This window comes from Entelurus aequoreus, linkage group LG24 (genome assembly GCF_033978785.1).
Source record: "Entelurus aequoreus isolate RoL-2023_Sb linkage group LG24, RoL_Eaeq_v1.1, whole genome shotgun sequence".
Taxonomy (NCBI): domain Eukaryota; kingdom Metazoa; phylum Chordata; class Actinopteri; order Syngnathiformes; family Syngnathidae; genus Entelurus; species Entelurus aequoreus.
Genome location: NC_084754.1, coordinates 23417321 through 23444187, shown reverse-complemented (window position 1 = coordinate 23444187; position 26867 = coordinate 23417321). Strand labels below are relative to the sequence as shown.

Here is a 26867-nt window from a genome sequence, read left to right as displayed (position 1 = left end):
AATACGAAAAAGCTCTGTTTTCATTTCATAATTCCACAGTATTCTGGACATCTGTGTTCGTGAATCTGTTTCAATCATGTTCATTGCATTATGAAGAAGGAAGCTGAGCAAGCAAAGAAGAAAGTTGTCGGTGCGAAATGGACGTATTTTTCGAACGTAGTCAGCCACAACAGTACACAGCCGGCGCTTCTTTGTTTACATTCCCGAAAGATGCAGTCAAGATGGAAGAACTCGGATAACAGAGACTCTAACCAGGAGGACTTTTGACTTCGATACACAGACGCCTGTAGAGAACTGGGACAACACAGACTCTTACCAGGATTACTTTGATTTGGATGACAAAGACGCAGACGTGCTACTGTGAGTATGCAGCTTTGGCTTCTAAACATTTGATCGATTGACCGTATGTGCGCAACTTTTTTTTGCGTATGTACGTAACTTTTTAAAAATATATAAGCTTTATGAACCTTGGGTTAGGTGAACGGTCTTTTGGGCTGAGTGATTGTGTGTGTTGATCAGGTGTTTGAATTGTATTGGCGTGTTCTATGGAGCTAGGAGCTAGCAGAGGAGCTAGGAGCTAGCATAACAAACAGGCAGGTGTTTTTATGCAGGATTAATTTGTGGCATATTAAATATAAGCCTGGTTGTGTTGTGGCTAATAGAGTATATATATGTCTTGTGTTTATTTACTGTTGTAGTCATTCCCAACTGAATATCAGGTCACCCCCGGCTCTCACAGCATCTTCCCTATCTGAATAGCTTCAACTCCCCACTAGTCCTTCACTTGCACTTTACTCATCCACAAATCTTTCATCCTCGCTCAAATTAATGGGAAAATTGTTGCTTTCTCGGTCCGAATGTCTCTCACTTCATGCGGCCATCATTGTAAACAATAGGGAACTTTGCGTATATGTTCAATTGACTACGTCACGCTACTTCCGGTAGGGGCAAGCCTTTTTTTTTTATCAGATACCAAAAGTTGCAATCTTTATCGTTGTTGTTCTATACTAAATCCTTTCAGCAAAAATATGGCAATATCGCGAAATGATCAAGTATGACACATAGAATAGATCTGCTATCCCCGTTTAAATAAAAAAAATTAATTTCAGTAGGCCTTTAAATTTGACAGCTCTAGGTTATACACATTATTTGTTGTAGACCGTTGTTGTGGTTGAATTTTTTTCTTGCCCTGATGTCGTTGTGGCTTGTGCAGCCCTTTGAGACACTTGTGATTAAGGGCTATATAAACACGCTTTGAGTTGTCCCTCGATTTTCGCTGTTAATTGGTTCGGAACCTGACCGTGATAATAGCTAGAACATAAAAAAAACTCGACCTGGGACCTCCTCAATGCGTTTTTCAACATTACAAAAGCTCTTTAAAACATGAAAAAAACGCTCTTTAATTAGCTTTATACTCTTTTAATTCAATACAATAATCATACTTGCCAACCCTCCCGAATTTCAGTGCCTCTCCCGAAAATCTCCCGGGACAACCATTCTCCCGAATTTCTCCCGATTTCCAGCCGGACAACTATATTGGGGGCGTGCTTTAAAGGCACTGCCTTTAGCGTCCTCTCTCACCTGAAAAGGAGACTATTATATATGTCTCCGTTATCCATAGGTTTATCTATAATCCATAAAGTAGGCAGGAACGGAGCTATTTCTCAGCGTGTGTTTATTCCAGCCGGCACGTTAATACACTGACACACAACATCCGGATTCCCATCATGCATTGCTTCAAAACTACAGCAAGTAGTAATGTCCAAAATTTCCAGCCAGACAAACGATATTGGGGGCGTGCCTTAAAGGCACTGCCTTTAGCGTCCTCTCACCTGAAAAGGAGACTATTTTATATGTCTCCGTTATCCATAAGTTTTCTATGACCCATAACACGGTGGCCGAATGGATATAGTCACTCATGAACGGTCAGAGAAGGACATGGTGGTGGCAACGCAGTATTATGGGCCACCTTGCAAGCAACATCCCGTTCTCATTTGCGGATGTTATCAACAAATCCGTGAAGGATATGTTCCCGGATTCAGAGATCGCTCGCCAGTACTCAAATGGCAGAACAAAGGCTACTCAAATAGTGAAAGGTATGTGTTATTTTTTTTTTAAGAAAGAGGCAAGTACAGTACAGTTAGTAGAACAACTGTGTTTTCATTACTGTACTATATATATATATATATATATATATATATATATATATATATATATATATATATATATATATATATATATATATATATATATATATATATATATAAGAAATACTTTAATTTCAGTGAATTCTAGCTATAAATATACTCCTCCCCCCTTAACCCCACCCCCCCAATCTCCCGAATTCGGAGGTCTCAAGGTTGGCAAGTATGACAATAATGCTGCCTGAGGCTGAGCCAATCAGTGGCCACTGATTGGTTTGGTCTCATGATCTCGTGGCCAATACTACTGTAGTAGTGACATTTTAAGTTTATTTAGTCATTTTAATGCTTGAGAACGCTTAATGTAGGACCAAATAAATGTATATTATGCTTAAAAAAACAATGATGATAATAATTTAAAAAAAGAATTGTGGTGAAGTCGCTATATTTGGGGTGTTATAGCTCGGTTTGTAGAGTGGTCGTGCCAGCAACTTGAGGGTTCCAGGTTCGATCCCCGCTTTCGCCATCCTAGTCACTGCCGATGTGTCCTTGGGCAAGACAAGTTACCCACCTGCTCCCAGTGTCACCCACGCTGGTTTAAATGTAACTTAGATATCGGATTTCACTATGTAAAGCGCTTTGAGTCACTAGAGAAAAGCGCTATATAAATATAATTCACTTCACATATTTGAGGGACGGTTGTATATCGTTAGCAAATTGCAACTTCCCGAGACATCGCCTGGCTTTGAAGCTACATACCATTAATAACTATTATTTTTTATTATTTGTTATTATTATGAAGTATTTCACTACATGTGCTCTTTACAAAATGTGTACACAACTTTTCAATGATGCATCTTGTATGATCTTGTATGTAAGCTAAACAAAAAAGTATGTTTACTGGTATTCGACCCAACACAGATTAATAATAGTTAATTATGGCATCAGAAAGACCTTGGAAAAGCTGAATTCAACGTAAATTAATGATCAACTAGTGAGTGTTTAAAATGAATGGATCACTACACATCTATTTTGGTGTTTTTGGTGATATCATGGTTTCACATCGTGTTTGTTGACGGCGGTCTTACTGAGTGGCCTTTGCTCTGTGTGAGTCTGTGGTCCTGCTGCTCTGAAGCGATGGGGGAGGACTTAAGAGGGGGGGAGAGGGTCAGGTCCCGTCGTATAGGCCGAGAATCCATCTTCTCTCCCAGGTGTCCGCTCTCCAGCTGCTCTTTACTCTCCCTCCCTTCTTTCCCCTCTCTCTTATGCCTCTGTCTTTGCAAGGTGTGTGAGCCCCCCTCCCCGTGCTTCTCCTCCCCGTGCCCATGGGGCTTGTGGGTAGTGGAGTCTCTGGGCTGTAAAGGCTTCATCTCCATTTCATAGTTGCTCATTTTCTCTTCATCCTGCTCGAGGAGCCGTCCTCCCCTGCAGTGCGCCCCCCGCTGCCCAGACGTCCAAGAGGCAGAAGGGGACGTCTCTGTCCATCTGTCTCCTCTGGCTTGTTTATGATTGGATGAGCCGTGGCCCCGAGACTTGTGATTGGAGGAGCTGTGTTTGTGTCCATTGGTCCTGCCAACTCCTTGCCCGATGACTCCTCCTCCTGCTTTGTGCAACATCCCTTTCTTTTTTTCCTCACTATAGCTTTTGGCCCTCATGTACTCCACCTTCCCCGCACCCTCGCCCTCTCTGCCGCCTCGCTCTATCAACACCTGGATTTCCGTCTGCCCTCCGGATCCCCCCTTTTCCCCTCGTTCTCCTCCCTCCTTCCCTCGGTCTCCGTGGTCAACAGCGATCTGCCGGTGGAAGCGAGCACTTTTGCTGCGCTGGGATGGTCTGATGGGGGGAGGAGGGGTGTGTTGAGGTGAGGAAGAAGAGGGACTTAGATCTGGTGTGGCGTTGGAGGGGTCATCTGAGCCCGTGCTCTTCACGTAGAGGTCGGGGCTGTCTGCGGTTCCAGCGCTACTCGACAAGCCCTCACCCTCCACCTCGCTCGACACTTGACATTTTGGACGCTGCACCTCCATGCCTGCAAAAGAGTGAAGACGCCAGGAATTAGCACAGCGTTGTTGCTACTTTCTCATATTTTTTCAAATTAAAAAGCTACATTTCAAAACAAACTAATCAGCCTGTCATGATCTGTCACACCAACTCGTGTCTTGTTTTGGTTATCCTGTTTAGTGTCTTACTTCCTGTCTTGCGTTCTTATTTTGGTGGCACTTCCAGTTTTGTGTGTGTTCACCTGCAGTGACTATCCCGTGCTTCTGAGCGCTTATTCCCTGCACCTGTTTCCTATTCACAATCAAGACTATTTAAGTCAGGGGTGTCAAACGTAAGGCCCGCTGGCCGGATCAGGCCCGCGAACAGGTTTTATCCGGCCCGCAGGATGAGTTTGCTAAGTATAAAAATTTGCCAACATTTTTGAATGAAAGAATCAGCTGTTCTAAATGTGTCCACTAGATGTCGCAATAGCAATTCTTTGTATCTATGTAGATGATGCTACATATGTAAAAAAAACAAAACGAAACAAAAACACGTTAGTACATCAGTCGAGAAAAATTAGCAAACTACATAAATAACATGCTGTAATTGGATTTTTATATTATTTTTTTATCTTGATAGATTGAAAGTTAACACCAATGATGAACATTATCACATCATTTATTCAGAAAGTATAAATAACAACAAATACAGGCAGAATACTATTAACCGCAACATGTAAGTGTAAAAAAAACAAAAAACATTATGATTTGTACATTTTCAGAATGTGCTTGTTCTATTTTTTAACAAAGAAAACAATCTGAAGTTGTCTTGATTGCCGTGATTTTACCAGTCCGGCCCACTTGGTAGTAGATTTTTCTCCATGTGGCCCCCGATCTAAAATGAGTTTGACACCCCTGATTTAAGTTGTGTGGATGCTACGTTTTGTGTTGGGAATTTGTTTCTATGATTATACATTGTGGATGGTTCTTCTGCCGCACGTTTCACCTGTAAGTCTTTAAGTCAGTGGTTCTTAACCTGGGTTCGATCGAACCTTAGGGGTTCGGTGAGTCGGCTTCAGGGGTTCGGCGGAGCATCCGCCGCCGAGGTCAAGACACAACCGACTCATTGTGTAAATAAAAACTTCTCCCTATCGGCGTATTATGGATACCCTCAAACAATGTACCCTCTAATTTTCCATATGCGTGAGCAAACGCAAAAACTCATTGAGTCTTCGGTGGAGCACATGTGAGCACACCTGACCCAAACCTGACTAAATAACAAATTAAATGTTTTATTATTATAATCAAATAACAGCTGTCATTTCCATGATATTATTTTCTAATATAAGTGTTTTGGCCCACTTACAATGACAATAACAAAAATATTGTTTTTCATGAGCTGTGTACCAGTATTGTATGTCTGGGTGGAAAACGAAGAAAAGGAACAGACTTTGCTGTGAAAATAAATAAATAATTGTATTTAATCAGTTATCATTTAAAATGACATGAAGGTGGCACTTGTCAAGGTGAAGCCACGCATATACACTACCGTTCAAAAGTTTGGGGTCACCCAAACAATTTTGTGGAATAGCCTTCATTTCTAAGAACAAGAATAGACTGTTGAGTTTCAGATGAAAGTTCTCTTTTTCTGGCCATTTTGAGCGTTTAAGTGACCCCACAAATGTGATGCTCCAGAAACTCAATCTGCTCAAAGGAAGGTCAGTTTTGTAGCTTCTGTAACGAGCTAAACTGTTTTCAGATGTGTGAACATGATTGCACAAGGGTTTTCTAATCATCAATTAGCCTTCTGAGCCAATGAGCAAACACATTGTACCATTAGAACACTGGAGTGATAGTTGCTGGAAATGGGCCTCTATACACCTATGTAGATATTGCACCAAAAACCAGACATTTGCAGCTAGAATAGTCATTTACCACATTAGCAATGTATTGAGTGTATTTCTTTAAAGTTAAGACTAGTTTAAAGTTATCTTCATTGAAAAGTACAGTGCTTTTCCTTCAAAAATAAGGACATTTCAATGTGACCCCAAACTTTTGAACGGTAGTGTATGAACTGGTCTCTCAAAGGCAACAGCAGAAGTCAGACTGCTTTGCAGGTGTGTAATTTGTTGTGAGTTCATGCACTGTGTTGGTTTTGTTCTTTGAACAATGTGATGTTCATGCACGGTTCATTTTGTGCACCAGTAAAAAAACATAACTTTGCCTTGAATTTGAAAAAAAAAACACATTTTATTTTTCACTAAAGAAGGGTTCGGTGAATGCGCATATGAAACTGCAGGGGTTCGGTACCTCCAACAAGGTTAAGAACCACTGCTTAAAGTGTTTGCTGTGCTCCAGCATTCCGTTTTGGTTATTTTATAGCCTGTTTGGTATACCGTATTTTTCGGAGTATAAGTCGCTCCGGAGTATAAATCGCACCGGCCGAAAATGTATAATAAAGAAGGAAAAAAACATATAAGTCGCACTGGAGTATAGGTCGCATTTTTAGGGGAAAAGTATTTGATAAAACCCAACACCAAGAATAGACATTTAAAAGGCAATTTAAAATAAATAAAGAATAGTGAACAACAGGCTGAATAAGTGTACGTTATATGAGGCATAAATAACCAACTGAGAACGTTCCTGGTATGTTAACGTAACATATTATGGTAAGAGTCATTCAAGTAACTATAACATATAGAACATGCTATACGTTTACCAAACAATCTGTCACTCCTAATCGCTAAATCCGATGAAATCTTATACGTCTAGTCTCTTACGTGAATGAGCTAAATAATATTATTTGATATTTTACGGTAATGTGTTTATAATTTCACACATAAGTCGCTCCTGAGTATAAGTCGCACCCCCCGGCCAAACTATGAAAAAAACTGCGATTTATAGTTCGAAAAATACGGTAGTTTTGTTTTGCATAGCCTTCCTTATGCTTCCAGAGCACTTCCCAGCTGCTCTCGCCTTTTATTTGTTTACGGATTAAATACCTGCCTCCTTGGTAGTCATGGTCAGATAAAGCCTTATTAGACATTGAACCACTTAGGCCAGGGGTGTCAAACTCATTTCCATGGAGGGCCACATCGCAGTAATGGCTGCTTTCAGAGGGCCGATATTTTAAAAGGAATTTATATTATGCATGCAGGTAATAACCTGTGATTAATCATGATTAATTGAAATGCATATGCATTTGATTATTAGAATTTTTATGTACAACTTGCTTTAAAATCCTAAATAAAGGTTACAAGCAGATCTTTAACTATTTGTTTTTATCTCACAAAATAGTTTTGCAATACAGTTTAAAATAATATAATTGGCATGACCAGATAATATTAAAGTTTAAAATATGCATTTTGTTTCTGTCAAAATTGAAAGAACGAATGCATTTAGTAAAACAAAACAAAAAAGTATTTTATTGAAACCCATTTTTTTCAGGCTTTGTCGTGCTACGTAAAATGATGTGGCGGGCCAGAACTGGCCCCCGGGCCTTGAATTTGATACTTGTGACTTCCAGAGCACTTCCCAGCTGCTCTTCATTTTCATTTTTTTTTTCATTTATTTATTTATTTCAGGCAATGACATAAAAAAAGTACAAAGTTGACAACACATGATAATATAAATTAATATAATGCAAAAGGTAATGTACAGAACGTAATGCATGATCTGAAAAGGGAGTGGGAAGAAGATAACTGATAGTCCACCGCCTCCATGCAGAGCGTTAGCACGCTAAAAATAGTTTCTGTTGTCTAAAAAAAGTGTAACAGGTTATAAATGTGTGCTGGTTGTACAATATTGCAAAACAGCACATATGGAGTATGACAACATGAATGTGGAGGGAAATGAGTGTTTCCATGGGCACATAATGCTGTTAGCGCATGCTAAAACTTCACTTTAATAAGGCGGTCAGCACCAGTCATTATTAGCACATGCAGTCTTAGTATTTCACACGCAACTCGCCACTGGAACTCGCAATCCGTTCTAGTGGCCTAGTGGTTAGTGTGTCCTCCCTGAGATCGGTAGGTTGTGAGTTCAAACCCCGGCCGAGTCATACCAAAGACTATAAAAATGGGACCCATTACCTCCCTGCTTGGCACTCAGCATCAAGGGTTGGAATTGGGGGTTAAATCACCAAAATAATTCCCGGGCGCGGCACCGCTGCTGCCCACTGCTCCCCTCACCTCCCAGGGGGTGAACAAGGGGATGGGTCAAATGCAGAGGACAAATTTCCCCACACCTAGTGTGTGTGTGACAATCATTGGTACTTTAACTTTAACTTTAACAACTCGTCCACTAATAGTACATGCAATTTTATAGTTTGCGCATGCTTTTTAGACGTTGTATTTCGATCTGAGGAGGTAAGACTCACAGTGGTTACCATGACAGCGTCACAGTAAGGAAATCAAGGGGTTTGAATCGACGTTGGAACATCTCTATGTGGAGTTTACATGGTGTGTGTGTGTGGGTTTTTCTCCTAGTATGTTTCCCTCCCACATTCCAAAACATGATTTTTTAGGTTAATTGGAGAGTATAAAGGGGAACTGCACTTTTTTTGGAATTTTGCCTATCGTTCACATTAATTATGAAAGACATGACGGATGGACTTTATGTTATGCATCCAAAATATTAAATAAACGTAAACAAAAGTCTGCTTACAGCAGAGCCAATGTGAGCTCCGCTATTTCGCCCATAAAATCCAATAAATAACACTTTTAAAAAACACCAACAATACTCAATTTACATTTCGAGACTTCAATGTTAACCAAGTATTAGTGATACTGTTATTATAAGTGCTAACACAGACAAAGTATTTATATCAGCGACGTAATCACTTCCGTTTGTCCCTATGTTTACATCATCAAGTGGTCTGCTGTTTCCTCGCTTCCCTGCTCCCTGCAAGTTCATCGTAGATCATAAATCATACCTCTCACCTTGAACATAGAGGGCTGAGAATATAATCCAACAAGTTGGGACACTTTAACCGCCATTTAGGACCGGGAACTGGCGAGGATGACAAGAGAAGCGCTTGTTTATCCCTCCTTTATTGGGGGACTGATTTCCTGAATTTGTAAACAATAACAAAAACAACTAAAGATTTTTTGATAATAACAAATACGATAGTATCGGCTATATACTGATGCTATACTTGGTATTGTTAGTGTAGGTATTTGCATCCATCTTCCCACCTCTGTTTACATTCAAGAACTCTGGCTACAATCCAAACTAAAAATAAGAAGTATCTCCCTTGGATAAGAATAAAGTAGCATGTTTAGCTATTCCTCATCCTCTAGGGATGATACGTGTCGGAAACATAGTTTATTTGCCGCCATGAAGGCAAGGATGACTGACTTAGAAGTGGCTTTACACTGGCGGGACGTTATCCGCGAGCAAGAATGCTGCATTGCGTTGATGATGCGTTTATTCACTTGACGCTGTCAAATTTGCGGGACACACTAGTGTTCAGTCAAATTTTGGAAACTGATGCCAATGATGATCAAATGAGATATTTTTCTTTATGACGTTGATGCAAATAAAAATGTTTGATGTGTTTGATTGTTGATGCTATGTGACCAGAGTTAAGTCACTTAATGCAACTGCAATGGACAGAACTACAAGAATGGAATTGTAACGAGAGAAGACGGGAGAGACCACTGGTATGTAATTACTATAGTTGGCCCTAAGATACCGCTAGAGATAAATACTTTTGACACTTTTAAATACCTGGGCGTAACCTTGGACAATAAACTCACCTTTGATCAGCACACCACGGACATTCAAAAAAGAAGTCAACAAAGACTGTCAGCCATCCGAAAACTTAAAGGACTATACGTTGCACCTCATCTCCTGTTATTACCTTACCAAAGCATTGTTCAACCCATCCTTATGTACTATTCCACATGTTTTTTCACCATGCTTTCTGTAACCAACCGGACCAAACTCACACGCATTACAAACATAGCAGCTAAAATCATCGGCCTACCCACACCCAACATTTCAGACTTAAACCACAGGTCCATCACTCGACTGGCAAAAACAATAGTCCAGGATATCACTCACCCACTACACCAATACATCATCCCACTACCATCAGGGCACAGGTACAGAACCATCAAATTCCGGAGGGCCCGCCTCAGGAAAAGCCTTATCCCTGCAGCTATATATAACAACAGGCCCGGCCGACCTGTCTGACAAGCCTGTAAATGTGTGTTGGTCATGTAGGATGTCTTTTTGTTATTTTTTGTGATGTGTAATGTCTATTGTTCAAATGTACGGCAGTGACAATGAATTTCCCCAAGGGGACCAATAAATCTAAATCTAAATCTAAAATCTAAATTATGCTGGCAGTATGTGATGTTATCTTTCTTCAGTTTAAGGTTATCAATCAATCCTGAAAAGCTCTTGTAATAGATGTGGTGTGAAATAAATCCCTACAAAATCAACTCGAGTTGAGTTGATAAAGCATCCTCCACGATCTTCTCAGCCTTTTCAAGTGCAGGCGGACAAAAGTCCTAAATAACTTGACAGTTGATAACCAAGGGAGCAGTTACCGGAAAATGGATAATAGTGTGTGAATGTGAGTGTGAATGCTGTCTGTCTATCTGTGTTGGCCCTGCAATGAGGTGGTGACTTGTCCAGGGTGTACCCTGCCTTCTGCCCGAATGCAGCTGGGATAGGCTTCAGCTCCCCTCACGACCCTGAGAGGGACAAGCGGTAGTAAATGGATGGATGGATGGATAAAAGGCCCTAAGAAATTTCCAGAATAACACTGCTGACACAGACATTTAGATGGAAGATCTTTCAAAAATGGAGGAACAAATAAAATATCTCAAAAGACAAAGAAGTAATGCAAAAGTTTATTTCACAAAGAAAGCCAAACTTATCATCAGAAAGGCAAGCAATATGACGGAAGAAGAGTTGATACAAGAGTTTGATAATTTCAATCAATTCTATAGCCGATTGCATCAAGCAAGCGTTGAGCCCGGTAATTAGGGATGTGCGTATCGATCCTGTGGTATCGATATATCGATACTCTCACGCTACTCATTTGGCATCACTTTTCTGAAAAAAGTATCGATATAAACCAAAAAACGGCGTGTGGGGGGTGCAAGCATCACTTTCAGATGTTTTTGATGACTTACTTAACTTACTATGTGCTGGGACACCCCTGTACCTGGCAGAGTATAGAGCTGGCCCAGTCACGTGACAGGAGACAGCGAATGAGCGTCGTCAACGTGCAACACACACACAGCCAGCCGACAGCGATGCAGCCAGGCATATCCAGGGTTGTCCAATTGTTGACTTAAAACAGGCATTGTTTTTTTTTTTTTTTAGTAATGTTTACTGAATATTTTTGTTTAAATGATTATCCTAAATTCAAATCATTTCCACACAGGGGAATACACTGTTAGTTGAAAATTGCTTGAGTATTTAAAACAAGATAAGAAAGAGATACAATTTGGAGATTCTTCATCTTTGCATTACAGTTTTATTTTTTTCCAAGAAAATCTTGAATATATGATTGAATGTGATTTTGGTTTTAATCTCTAACATGATTTCTTACATTTCGAAAACATTAGCCTATTTCATATTTCATTAATTGCTAATTATATCACAAACTTTAAAAAATAACTGCAGCTTCTTGCAATTCGGATTTTACTGTTAGTTGGAAAGCCCTAATATTTAATTATTATTATATATAATATATAGTTATTATTATATATAATATTTAATTTATTTTTCATATTTATGTTATTTATTTTAATTTTACTTTTATTATATATTGACCATAATAAATGTGGTATGAATGGTCTGTATTTGTCTTGTGATTTGTCTTAAATAATAACAATAGTAATAATATTTTTGACTGACAAAAAATTGCCAATAAGAAATTATTGGTATCGGTATCGATGAAAATGCAAGAAAAAGTATCGGTATCGTATCGAATCCTAAAAGTGTGGTATCGCCCATCCCTACCGGTAATGGACTTACTGTAGCTCAAACATTGGATGAACAAGATCAAGAATCACTCAAAGAATCGTTGGAGAAGGGCTCAAAAGAGACACAATGTATATGGAAATTGAAAAAAATCTTCCAGCACAACCTCCTGACAAGATACAGTGAAAATGGTCTTATAGTAAAAATCAAAAAGGTTGAACTAATCTCCATCGACATAGAAAACATGTCTCCTGCAACTGCTGAAGCCAATACATTATGTCTTCAAGTATTAAATGAACTGCGGAATGCAACCAAAGCTATACCCGCCTGGAGGCGTTGGTTTCCCAACCAGCAGTTGGAAGAATTAAAAGAAAGAGTCAGAGCTGTCGACAGGCTGGAAAAAGGATGAAACTAAGAGGAGGTAAACTTATCTCGTCAGAGGCAAGGGACACATTGCCCGCTGGAGAAAGCCAACAACGTCCACCAGAAACCCATCCTGTAAAGATCAAAGAAATGTGTCCACCTGTATTCCATGGCTACAACAGAAACTACTACAGATGGAAGAAAGATTGGAAATCCCTTCAAAATCAAAGAAATCCACATGGGTCAGCCGAAGCATTGAAGATACAACTCCTACACAGCATAGACAAAAAGATAACAAAAGACCTGAGATTAGCGTTCTACTCTACTGGAGAAGAGATTTTCAGAGTCTTACGGAACAAGTATCGAAATACTTCAACCATCACAATTTAAATTCTGAGAGAACTACAAGAACTACTTCCCGTAAGGAGAAACTATCCAAGGCAGGTGATCAAACTCATAAAAAATGTAGAAAAGGCTCTAACGGCCTTAGGAAACCCTTGTGCGGTAGAAAACTCACTTACCGTGCTATCAATAGAAATTAAACTACCCCACTTCATTCTAAAGGATTGATTACAATTTAAAAGGAAACCAGAAAACAATCTTAAAATAAACAACCAGTTTGGCAAGTTGTTAGCTTTCCTTAAGGATCAACAAAGAATTCATGAACAATTAACACAATTTGATGCGCACTGCTCGAAGCAACTAGACTACACCCCTGAGAGGAAGCAAGCATTCACTAAAACTTCCACCTCAACTAAAAGTGCATGCATTGTATGTGGTGACGATCAACATCACGACAAAAATCTTTTTCTGCAGGAAATTTAAAGAACTTGGACTACACAAAAAAAAGACTATAGGAGCCTGTAAAATGTGTCTAAACTGTCACGATGAATAGAAGCATTGCAAAAAAAACATAGCTGTGTAACAACAGGTAGTGTGAGAGAGCTCACCATTACCCTCCTCTGTCCAAGGAAGTTGGTAACAGAGGGAAAGAGAGGGTAGGACACTTTGCCAATGAGCAATTAAAAATCTTGGCAAAACCTGAACATGCTGAAGAAGTTGGGAAAATATTTTTTTTAATTTTTTTTTTTTTTTATGTCCTGCCCAGCTTCTCGGGCAAATCATATAGTAGATGTAGATGCCCATATCGGCTGTTCAGATTTACTATCGGCTGTTCAGATTTAGAGGGTAGGACACTTTGCCAATGAGCAATTAAAAATCTTGGCAAAACCTGAACATGCTGAAGAAGTTAGGAAAATCTAATCCAAACCCCTGCGTTCAAAATAGCGTGGCGGCCACCTCTAGCTAATTTTGTGCCGCCTCCAACCAGAGCGATTGATATCGTTCAACACAGCGTAAAGCTCCGGTTGTGTTGATTGAGCAATTGACGTCCCTCTGCGGCAGCTACGTATTTTAACTGCGCCACTATAGAGGCGCTATATCGATAGCAGTGCACCGGAAAGACCTGAAGCAACTACCAAAGAAGAAACAGATCGAATCGTGTTGTTTCCCGCTACTTGGTGCATAACGTTGACCGCCGTAACAAGTGGATTTCTGCCATACAGAGCATGATACAGAGGGATCACTGGACTCCTACAGAACACTCCAGACTGTGCTGTGAACATTTTGTCTCTGGTAAGTGAACACAGGTAGCTTCGTTTCCAACCTTTTCTGACTAATTATAATAGATCGATTGATTGAAGAATTTATTAGAAGTTTGCATAGAATCAGGTTTTTCAGGAGTTTCATGACGGTACAGATTGACTGGTACAAGGTCAATGAAAAGGAGTTACCCCAAGAAAGCATTACAAGCATGTTGTGTATATTTGAAAAAAAAAGTTTTCTCCATGTCAGAGTAACGTTTTTGTTTTTTAGCGTTGCAGATAAGCCAGGCAAAATCAGCCACTACTTGAAAAAGCGATCTCGCGAGGAGGAAAGTCAAGAGTCCAGGTGAAACAGAGCAAAGAAATTAACGTAACAGGCAGTTCAAATGTAATAATTCATGGAGGTGACAACATGTGGCTTGAAGGCTGCTTCAAAATCATCTATGAGTGTCTCAAGCAAAAGTGGCCCCACCACACAAGCTATGAGCCCATCATTCTCTTATAATAATAATAATAATAATAATACCTGGGATTTATATAGCGCTTTTCTAAGTACCCAAAGTCGCTTTACATGTTAAAAACCCATCATTCATTCACACCTGGTGGTGGTAAGCTACTTTCGTAGCCACAGCTGCCCTGGGGTAGACTGACGGAAGCGTGGCAGCCAATTTGCACCTACGGCCCCTCCGACCACCACCTATCATTCATTCACCGGTGTGAGTGGCACCGGGGGCAAGGGTGAAGTGTCCTGCCCAAGGACACAACGGCATGCAAGCGCTTAGGCCACAGGTGTCAAACTCAAGACCTGGGGGCCAGATCTGGCCCGCGACATCATTTTATCTGGCCCGCAAACACCAGGAAATGATCTGTGTCAATAAAGTACTTAATATTTTCTCACTAAATGTAATGGATTTTTTTAAAATTTTGACAGAAAAAAATATATGTACTGCTTGAAATTGCATGCCTTTTAAACTTAATAGTATCCATTATTGCAACAAATATTACAGTATATTATTATACTTTCCAAACATGTTTTATCAAAATCAAAATAAGTACTTCAATATCTGCTTGACTTATGATTTTACAGCAAACTACCCATCAAATTAATACAAATGACTACACATTTTACGGTGTTCTTTACAGCATTATACTGTAAATTTAAAAAAACTTTTGCATTAAAATTCCGGCACATGGTCAGGATTGTACCACCTCTGCCTCAATTTGAGCCAGGGAAAACCCTGTCCAAACCCTCAATCAAAAATGCAAAATAAGTTATGGTAGCTGACAAAGATGCCCTAAAATCTAAAATCTTTTGTGTCGCAATGAACAAGGCAGAATGATGCTATATCGTGCATCCTTCCTGAGCCCTTTTGAACGGATCTCCTTGTCCTTCACCCTTCTGAATAGGGCAGGTGAGGTGGTATGAAAAGATTTCCGCATATATTCACCACTGAATATTTTGACAGACATGTGCTTACGCTGCTTCCACCCCACACTCCCCACCTGTCAAGAGTAAAAAAGACAGGAAATGAATTATCACTAACTGTGAGGCTGTGCAGCATGTCTCCAGGAGTGTGTATGAATGTAAGTATGCATGTGTGTGTGTGCAGGTGTGTGTCTGCTGAGCCTCTGACAGAGGCAGAAATGCAAAACTTGAGGGTGGTTGATAGTAACCTTTATCACAGCCACGATTTTATTCACCTTGCTTTATGCACTGGGTCATGGTGGAACATCAAAAACACCAAACTAGTACCACTAAGTTGGAAGAATTGTCTAACACAGGGGTGTCAAACTCATTTTAGATCGGGGGCCACATGGAGAAAAATCTACTACCAAGTGGGCCGGACTGGTAAAATCACGGCAATCAAGACAATTTCAGATTGTTTTCTTTGTTAAAAAATAGAACAAGCACATTCTGAAAATGTACAAATCATAATGTTTTTTGTTTTTTTTACACTTACATGTTGCGGTTAATAGTATTCTGCCTGTATTTGTTGTTATTTATACTTTCTGAATAAATGATGTGATAATGTTCATCATTGGTGTTAACTTTCAATCTATCAAGATAAAAAAATAATATAAAAATCCAATTACAGCATGTTATTTATGTAGTTTGCTAATTTTTATCGACTGATGTACTAACGTGTTTTTGTTTTGTTTTGTTTTTTTTACATATGTAGCATCATCTACATAGATACAAAGAATTGCTATTGCGACATCTAGTGGACACATTTAGAACAGCTGATTCTTTCATTCAAAAATGTTGGCAAATTTTTATACTTAGCAAACTCATCCTGCGGGCCGGATAAAACCTGTTCGCGGGCCTGATCCGGCCAGCGGGCCTTACGTTTGACACCCCTGGTCTAACCTTTCCAACACAAATATTTTATGTTTTTTAGAGGAACACAGAGTTCTTGTCCTGATTGATGATTTAACTGATTAAGGTTTTGGAACCATAAAGAGTACATGTAAGCTATCTAGTATCAGTGTGTGTTGGTGTGTGCGTTGCACCCACCATTTCCGGGATGCTGGAACGAAGGGGAGAACTGCTTGGCGGTGACTCTGGCCATGCGACTCTCCTCCTGAGCTTTCTGAGCCGCTCCAACTGCTGCCTCTGCTTTACCCTGCGCATGAGCCGTCCTGACAAATGGATAGAAATGTAACTTTTAAATTCTCGTCTGTCATTTTAGTTAGACCTTGAATACAATTGATAATGACTAAAGCCCTATTACCTCCACTATTAGATTAAGATTATCAATCAATCAAACTTTATTTATACAGTCGTGGTTTAAAAGTTTACATACATTTGTAAAGAACATAATGTCATGGCTGTCTCGGGTGTACAATAATTTCTACAACTCTTATTTTTTTGTGATAGAGTGATTGGTGCACATACTTGTTGGTCACAAAAAACATTCATGAAGTTTGGTTCTTTTATGAATTTATTATGGGTCTACTGAAAATTCTGACCAAATCTGCTGGGTCAAAAGTATACATACAGCAATGTTAATATTTGGTTACATGTCCCTTGGCAAGTTTCACTTCAATAAGGCACTTTTGGTAGCATCCCACAAACTTTTGGTTGAATTTTTGACCACTCCTCTTGACAAAATTGGTGCAGTTCAGCTAAATTTGTTGGTTTTATGACATGGACTTGTTTCTTCAGCATTGTCCACACATTTAGGTCAGGACTTTGGGAAGGCCATTCTAAAACCTTAATTCTAGCCTGATTTAGCCATTCCTTTACCACTTTTGACGTGTGTTTAGGGACATTGTTCAATTGGAACACCCAACTGCGCCCAAGGCCCAACCTCCGGGCCATGACATGACATTTCTTTTTTTGAATTTTTTTATATATTTTTTTAATTAAATCAACATAAAAAACACAAGATACACTTACAATTAGGGCACCAACCCAAAAACCCTCCATCCCCCATTTTCACTCATTCACACAAAAGGGTTGTTTCCTTCTGTTATTAATATTCTGGTTCCTACAATATATATCAATACAGTCTGCAAGGGAAACTCAAGACAGCCATGACATTATGTTCTTTACAAGTGTATGTAAACTTTTGACCACGACTGTAAAGCGCTTTTCATACATTAAAGAAATGCAACGCAAAGTGCTTCACAAAGTTAAAATCAATACCCTGGTGACCCATATCCCCTATTATCACATACGTACATACGTATCACATACACCAAACACAAACACACACACACAACATACACACATATGCAACTATAAGGATACATGATTGCATGTCTGAGTACAGAGGAGACATGTGAGTTAACACTATCACAGGAGCCATCTGCACCAGGAGGATAGATAAGATAAGATAATCCTTTATTTATCGCACAACTGGGACATTTATAGCATTACGGTACCAAAGGGTATAGATTGCAAATAAAGTGAACTAAAAACACAAGTTTAAAAGAAGAAAGTTAAAAGTATAAAATGTATACGAGAAAAACAAATATCGTATGGAATTTCTTTCAGCAAAAAAATTTTAAAGATCAGCTGAAAGCTGCAGTTTTAGTAAAGCTAAAGATGTGTAGTCAGCATTTCTAATAACAATGGTACAGGCATGTACACAGCGCACATTGTGTAATCATATTATTGCACAACATAATATGATATTAAGTAAACATTATTTTTATAGCGCATAGTTAGAATTAATTGTCAAGTTGTGTTTTTGCGACAGTCTGACTGCAGCAGGAAGGAAGGACCTGCTGTATCTCTCCTTCGGACAGCGCTGAAAGATCTGCCCCGAACTGTGACGACACCACTACTATGACTACATTGGTTGTATTCCATTGTGGAGACATTGCCATTACATATTGCCACAAATTAAGGCTGCAGCTATCAATTATATTAGTAATCAAGTAATGCATCGATCAATTTGTTTGCTAAATCGAGTAATTGAATACAACACACTTTGTAGTCTAAATGCATCTTTCAGGAAAAATAGTTTAAATAAACAAATTTTTTTTAAAATTATTTCTTGTTCTAAATGCACATATTTAAATTGCACTTTTACCATGTGAGAATCGCTATATATTATACTTACAAAAAAGTAAAAAAAAAAAAAACTTCTACAAAAAGACTAGTGATATATGATAAATTGAGTAACAATGCATTTAACAATTTACCACGTTTGAAAATGTATTCATCGGATAAGTGGTGTTTGATTTTTGGACAAACAACTCGTTATTTACATACAAACTGTAGATGCTAACATATCGTCACATATCCCGATGTGGTTGAATAAAACATTTGTCATGCAAGTCAAACATAGAAGATAGCATTAGCCACAGAAATAGACGTATCTTGTTTCTGTTGTTTGTTTTTTAAATATGAAGGATACTTTCTTGTAACGTGCAGCATTATTGATGTAGTGCTAAAGTGAAGCGCCAGCTCCATTTGACGGTACAAACATTTCACCACGGTGTCTGTCTTTTTCAGTGTAAATGATGAGAAAACCTTTGACAGTTTATTTGGTTTTCTATGGGCCTTTTGCTCTCTTTCTCCCCCTTTGAGCCAACTCTCTCAACACTCAGCTGTTACTGCCACACACCAACAGACCATCATTGGAGGATAAACTGCTCTCTTGTGCACTCTATTGGAGCAGTTTGGCAGAAACAATGGATTTTCTCATTATTAATAAATTCATTAAAGGAATCACCAAAGCAACAAAATACAAATCAAATAGATTTTTTAATCAAATTATTCGATTGAATCGATAAAGAGGTTTCTATTTGGGTCATTTGGGTTACAATTTTAACCCTAAAATAACATTATGCGTCACTGACTATACATCATAAAACAGTCCACAAACAGATGTATTTCATTTGCAATGTGAGTCATGATTTTTCATCCACCCTAGAATAAAAAATGGTATGGTGTCTTCCTTCATGTACCACATGTAATGCTATTTGTTATTCAATCATACACTTTATTTTATTTTATTTTATTTTATTTTATGCTGACTTACAGTATGTAGTTTTTATTAACAATAACCCAGCACTGACGAGGAGGTACATGTAAACCTAAATAGATTTAAAATAGAAAACAAGTGTGTTTGGTAGGAAACTAAACAGATAGTGAAGGTGCAGCAAAAAAAGGAGTCAAACAGGAAGTAGAACCAAAACAAGAGCACCAGGACAGGAAATGATACAGAACACGAGACAAAGACTAACAAAGTCCACACTGTCATGTGGGATAATGTGGGGCGATGTGGCTCGCTTGTTAAAGTGACTGTGCCAGCAACTTTAGGGTTCCAGGTTAGATTCCTGTGTGTCCTAGAGTGTCGTAGGACAAGACACTCCCAGTGCTACCCACACTAGTTTAAATGTAGCTTAAAGATATACAGTACATAATGGGTTTCACGATTTAGGCGCATTGTTTCACTAGAGAAAAAGCGCTATATAACTCTAATCCACTTCACATCATGACAGTATGGTATGGTTTTTGTTTCAGACATGATTAATGCAAGAAAAATTACATGATTACAATTGCATTGTCAATAAAGGAGTATAGGAAGAAGCAGAACGTATTTAAGGCTACTTATTAATAATAATAATAATAATAGATTTTATTTGTAAAAAGCACTTTACGTTGAGCAAACAACCCCAAAGTGCCACAGTGTAAATAAATAAATAAATAAATAAAAATAGTAATAATAATAATAATAATAATAAAAGATAATAAAAATAAATAAAATATAAAACTAGAAACAGCCCAATAGCTAGAACCAGCATGCATATCTATGAAAATCTATAAAAAGGCTTTTTTTAAAAAGATGGGTTTTTAAGCCTTTTTTAAAAGCATCCACAGTCTGAGGTGCCCTCAGGTGGTCAGGGAGAGCGTTCCACAGACTGGGAGCAGCGGAGCAGAAAGCCCGGTCTCCCATAGTTCGTAGCTTTGTCCTTCATCATCATATGTGTTACTACTACAGTACATATCCTCTTGAGAACTAGCATTCTTTGCAGTGGATATTTGCATTTTGTAGAACAGGCCAATTTTTTACTTAAATTTCCTCAGAGGAGGCGGGGCTCAGATGGTAGAGCGACTAAACTTGTGGGTTCCTGGTACGAATCCAGCTCCCGCCATCCTTGTTACTGCCGTTGTGTCCTTGGGCAAGACATTTCACCCACCTTGCTCCCAGTGGTGTATGAATGTCAATGAAACACTTGGTGCTGGTGGCAGAGGCCATAAGTGCAAATTGGCAGCCACGTTTCTGTCACTCTACACCGGGGCAGCTGTGGCTACAAATGTAGCTTACCACCATGATTGTGTGGATGTGGAGTGAATTAATAATGAGTTCTCAGTTATCACTGTAAAACACGAGAAAAAGTGTGATGTAAACCTAATCCATTATTTGTATTATTATTATTATTATGTGTGTGTAATTCTGGCAAAATAAATAGACCAAAAACAAGAGGACACCCGTTCTCAGGAGGAAAAATATAGTGAAGAAACAGGAATGCAGATTTTATGAATAAACCTGGAGTTGACGATGAAGAGAAGGGGAGGCAGGTTAATGGCGATAGAGCGGCGGGCTGTCAAGATAATCGGTTGTGTTGGCAATGATCCGCACTGACTCAGACAACAATCTGCCCATGAGAGAATATAGAGATGGACGAGATATGTGGTGATGAGCACACGAGTGGCGTGTGGAAGTTGAGAAACGGACGTGTTCGACCAAGATTTTCAAGTTAAATACCGTAAACCTCCTTAAGTTACGGTGTGGCACAAACAACTCTAGAATTTAGGCAAAGTGATGGGATGTTGAAAAAAAACAATGCCTTCATTATAACTTTATTGGACAGGGTGTCTTCATTACTGTATTATTTGACTATGGCTGATGTTCAGTAGGAGTCAGGCCTGGCCCTAACCAATCTGGCGCCCTAGGCAAGATTTTAGCTGGCGCCCCCCCCCCACATCGGCAGTGAAGTGTATATACTCACAAGAAACCGAATAGCTTTGTCTTTGACCTTTTTTTTACTTAAAGAAAGCAAATTAACATATTATATGAGAATGTTATGTTATGATTATCTTTAACCGAATCACAGCAGTGCTCAAATTAAAAAACAGCATTCCCTCTCATGTGATATTGCTTAATTAACATTAATGATGTGCACTTTAGCAACTAGGCTTACAACTATACCTAATATATAAAGGGGTGGAAAAGTGACTATTACCTGCAGGGCAAATATTAGCTAACCAGAAGGCAATAACAATGTAAACAAAAACACCTGCTTAAAAGATCTAAAACAAATGTCCCTGAGGAATGTAAGGTGGGAGTACTGTAATTACCTAACGTTACATTATTATTTCCATAACAATTTAGCCCCCTCCACAATATTAACCCGACGTTAAAACAGAACTAGCTATTTATTGATTAGCAATTGCCGAATCATGTAACATTAGCTTAATGCTAAAAAGCCAGGTTACTATCACATTCTGTAACAGACAAATAATTTAATGTAGGCTAACGTTACCTACCTGCTACCTCTGTCTTTTTCTCGTTTCTCCTCCTCTTCTTTTCTCTTTTTTCTTCCCTGGGCACCTGACAGTTTTGTCCGCTTTGACATTCTTGTGTTGATTTTTTGATGTGGTAAGAGTCATGATACGGGAAGGGAGGGGGCGCACCGTGCGGGGGGATGGGGGGGGGGCGTAATGTTGTAACAAATAATATTTCTATTAAATAGGCTTTACTTTGCATTTTAATTAACGTGGGATTATTTTTTGTATTTAGAAATAATAGTACCAACTTTTTTTTTTTTTTTTTCTCCAACATTTGTGGCACTGGCTTGGCGCCCCCTGATGGACGGCGCCCTTAGCATTTGCCTATACGGCCTATGCCACGGGCCGGCCCTGGTAGGAGTTTCTACTTGTAACAGGAGTCTTGTGAAAGTCAGTAACTGATGCAAGCTGTGACATTAAGAAATTGGTCTCAGAAGCAAGACTACGTTCTCAGCACATAAAAAGCAGTTAAATGTCTATAGCCTATATATTCGGTGTGCATTCACACTTGTAGTCTGGTACTCTTGTGCAGAACAACAATTTAAAGAAGATACTTGGAAGTCACTTTAGTGTGGTTTGGTTTGCATTCACACCTGCTTTCAGTTAAGCATAACCAGGTTTAATAATAGCACCGGTGCAAAATGAATGCAGATTTATTCACCTGCTACACGTTCTTGGCAGTAATATTGTGCAAGTAACATTCTTGTAAGTAATGTATTTTCCCGACAGAAGCACACCTGACACTCTTTTTAAAATCTATTGCTAACAGCAGCCTTCCTAACACAGTTAGCGCTGCAACACCCTAGTCACTGCCGTTGTGTCCTTGGGCAAGACACTTTACCCACCTGCTCCCAGTGCCACCCACACTGGTTTAAATGTAACTTAGATATTGGGTTTCACTATGTAAAAGCGCTTTAAGTCACTAGAGAAAAGCGCTATATAAATATAATTCACTTCACTTCACTTCGCAACGACATCACTTCCTCATTATGCACCAATGACGGTTATGGCGACGGAGGTTGCATTCAGTAACACCTGAAATTATGAGCGTCAAACTTTACAACTCTGCTGCAATAATTATGACAATTTGTTGTCGATTTTATTTTTTGTGTTTTAATGTATTACTTAGCTATCATTTTATTTATATGATTGAAGTATTTAAATGACCAGTCTGTTCAGATTTAATTTCACAAAATTGCATAAAAATAAAAAGGCAAATATGTGTGTCATGACCCTCCGTGACGGTTTTTAGACTTGTGTTGTTTTCCCTGTGTGTGGTGTTAGTTCCAGCTAGTGTTGTCCCGATACCAATATTTTGGTACTGGTACCAAAATTATTTCGATACTTTTCGGTACTTCCATTCTATTATTTTGTCAACATTATTAAGGACAAGTGGTAGAAAATGAATCATTAATCTACTTGTTCATTTACTGTTAATATCTACAGTACTTACTTTGTCTTTTAACATGTTCTATCTACACTTCTGTTAAAATGTAATAATCACTTATTCTTCTGTTGTTAGATACTTTACATTAGTTTTGGATGATACCACATCATGGGGGAATATGATTCATTAGTATTGCGGTACTATACTAATACCAGTATACCGTACAACCCTAGTTCCAGCGCTATTGTTTTCTTGTTTCCACTTTGTGTTTGTCTTTCCTGCCACTTCTCTCCTGGCATTAGCGCTGCCTCTCTCACCTGTCCCTAATTGGCAATCAGGACACACCTGTTCCTGTTTGCTAATCTGGATACGTTTTATGCCAGCCCTAACCTCTGGATCATTGTTCGGAGACTGTGCACTTACTAGCTGCACAAGCTGTTATAGCTTTTCTCTGTCTTTAGACTTACTTAGACTTAGACAAACTTTATTGATCCACAAGAGAAATTGTTCCACACATTAGCTCAGTTACAAAGGATGGAAAGGGTAAGGCTGGAAAGGATAATGCACACAAGGGCACAAAAAGAGGGCGAAAACAAAAAGGTATAAAGTAGACTAAAAATTTACCATAGTAGCAATATAAAATACAGTATAACATATATGTAATATTTACATATTATATATACAGTATATAACATATACTGATATAATATATTATTATATTATATTTTTATATAATATATACAATATATAACAAATCCCAATTACCATGTACAATATTATGTACTGTATATGTAACAGCTGCAGCAAAAAAAAGGGCAGCATAAAGTAGAATTCCGTATTAGCTGCTTCCTAACTACAGGCAGGGTGTAACTTGAAGTAAAATTTGCCAGCGAGCATGTACGGTCAAAATAAATTGCGTGAATAATGTGTGTCTATACATGATTAACGCGATATCTTTTTGTGATTAATTATGAGTCAACTTTTAATTTTTGATAGCATTATTTAAAATGTAAACAATACCCATCTCTTCTAAAGACTAGAGTCGTCTAGCAGGTGGACGGGTGCTCTTGACACCCCTGTTTGGTCAGCTCTCTTTGGTCCTGGACTATGATTACACCTGACCCAATGGACCATACCAACAGGGAAAACAGACTCTGGTTGTTACGGTTCATACACCTGCCGCCTCTCACTCTGCTGGGCGCACCTCGGGACACGCCCACGGGCGTTCCTCTCCTGCTGCAGCCGCGCCTCTGCAGTCACTCTGCAATCAACACACCTGACGCTGATGAGTCTCCTGCCTTCATAAGCCAGCGTGTCCTGCGTTCCAGTGTCAGAACGTAGCTACTTGTACTTGTACAGAAAGCCTCTCACGTCTCTCGCTTCTTTGCTCATGTGCTTCCTCGCTCTTTGTGTTTCCCCCTCCCTCATGCTCACTGTGTCTTGTCTTGTGTCGTCATCCATTGGTTTCTAGCTGTGTGTCTCGTCTCCCTGGATCCTCTCTGGACTCTCTGCTCGACCTCACACCCGCCTTTGGACCACGACGCCTCGCTCCAGCGCCTGACCTCCTGCCTGTCCCTGGATCTCCGAGCCCGCCTTGCCCTTTCTGGACTTCCGCACCGATCTCAACACGCACCTTCAACACCACCCGGTAACACTCCTCATATACATACTATACATAGTCACACCGTATACATTTGGGTTAATCACACACTTCATATATATTTATATATTTCAATAAACACGCTGCAAGCTAACGACGTCTCTGCCTCCGTGCCGTCTCCTTCTCCCACTGTACGGTTACACTCAGTGGTGTGCCGTCAGGGCCAGCAAGGCCTTCTCTGCTGGCCTAACATAACCAGAAATCTTGATCATAATTAAAGATAAAATTATTTTTTTATTTACTTTCCATAAATATAAAAAAATATCCATATTCTCTTCATGTCATATTATGCTCGTTCCAGTGCTGTTGTTTTTAGTTTTAGTTTGTATCCAATCAGAATTCAGCTGGTTTATGTTGCCATGCTGTAGGAAATCTGCCAGACGCCTTCAGAATCAACAATGCGGGTGTTTGTGCACTGTAAGCGAACGGGGACATACAGTTGAGAGACAGTTGCGATATAGCCAATCAGATCACGAGTTGTCAGTAAGGCCTTCTAGATGGCCTCACGTTGAACGTGACATCTACGCGTCCTGTGATTGGATACTCATCGGGACCGTTAGCGGATGAATTTGAGAACACATAGAGTTAAGAGACAGTTGCGATAGCCAATCAGATCACAAGTTGTTGACAGAAGATGTTCTGTTACAACTAAAAGTTGTAAACTCTTGTTTTTAAAGTGTGTCATTCTTGTCATTTAATTAACATTGTTACATGTGTATTTGTCGCCATCATGTGGTCAGGGCAGTTAATATATATTTGAGAAGTGTGTACTTTGAATCAAACTTTATTGACTGGAAGTTGCATAAGCCAAGCAGAGACATTTCTGGTATATGTTTTAATTGCTGATGCGTTTTAATTGATTTTTAAATGCGCCAGAAAATAACCTGTTTTGTATACTGTTGATGTGTTTCAATACGCAGTAGGGTGTACATGTGTTTTTGTATAGTATTTCTCCAGCAATGGTCATGTGGTAACATCAATTATGGCTTTTTGAGAGGTAATCATTGAAGTCGGAGATCACTGAAGGCCTAGGTGGGAAACACACAGCCCACTACTGGTTGCACTAGTCTGTTTTAACCAGACCACGATAAAACACACTCTTATTCTCACATTGTACTCGTGGTCTCTATGCATCGTTCATTCTTTCTTTCGTCCAAAATATATTTTCTCTCACGTTGTTCTGCAGAATGTATCAATGTATCAACTTCCTTGATAGAAAGGGGGTGCGTGCTAAAACTAATTATACAACGCGATTCTTACCACAAAGGAGAAATAGAACAGTAATAATGAAGACAGAAGGGAGGAAAGTAGGTAAGAGAGGAGAGATAAAGATGTGTCTTTAAGAAGAGGGTGAGAAGATGGTCTTCAACATCAACATCAGTGAATGATTACCATTAGCTCAGCAGCTTAATTACAGTGGTGCACTAACGACTCAAGAGTTTAAGCAAGAGGAGGTGAGGGGGAGCAAGAACAATTCTTCTTTATGACTTCAATGGACAAGGCCTCTTCATTACTCTATTACAGGGGTCACCAACGCGGTGCCCGCGGGCACCAGGTAGCCCGTAAGGACCAGATGAGTAGCCCGCTGGCCTGTTCTAAAAATAGCACAAATAGCAGCACTTACCAGTGAGCTGCCTCTATTTTTTTACATTTTATTTATTTACTAGCAAGCTGGTCTCGCTTTGCCCGACATTTTTAATTCTAAGAGAGACAAAACTCAAATAGAATTTGAAAATCCAAGAACATATTTTAAAGACTTG

At 39.2% G+C, this 26867-nt stretch overlaps 1 protein-coding gene across 1 annotated transcript in view; it reads right to left on the bottom strand.

Annotated features, from left to right (window-relative positions):
- LOC133641468 (junctophilin-3-like) overlaps positions 1–26867 on the bottom strand; it is a 116391-nt gene that overhangs the window by 20425 nt on the left and 69099 nt on the right. The window contains exons 6-7 of the mRNA XM_062035207.1: positions 16547–16671; positions 3230–4167 (exon numbers count right to left, since the gene is read on the bottom strand). Coding sequence (XP_061891191.1) covers positions 3230–4167; positions 16547–16671 — 1063 coding nt within the window. The remainder of the gene's footprint in view (positions 1–3229; positions 4168–16546; positions 16672–26867) is intronic.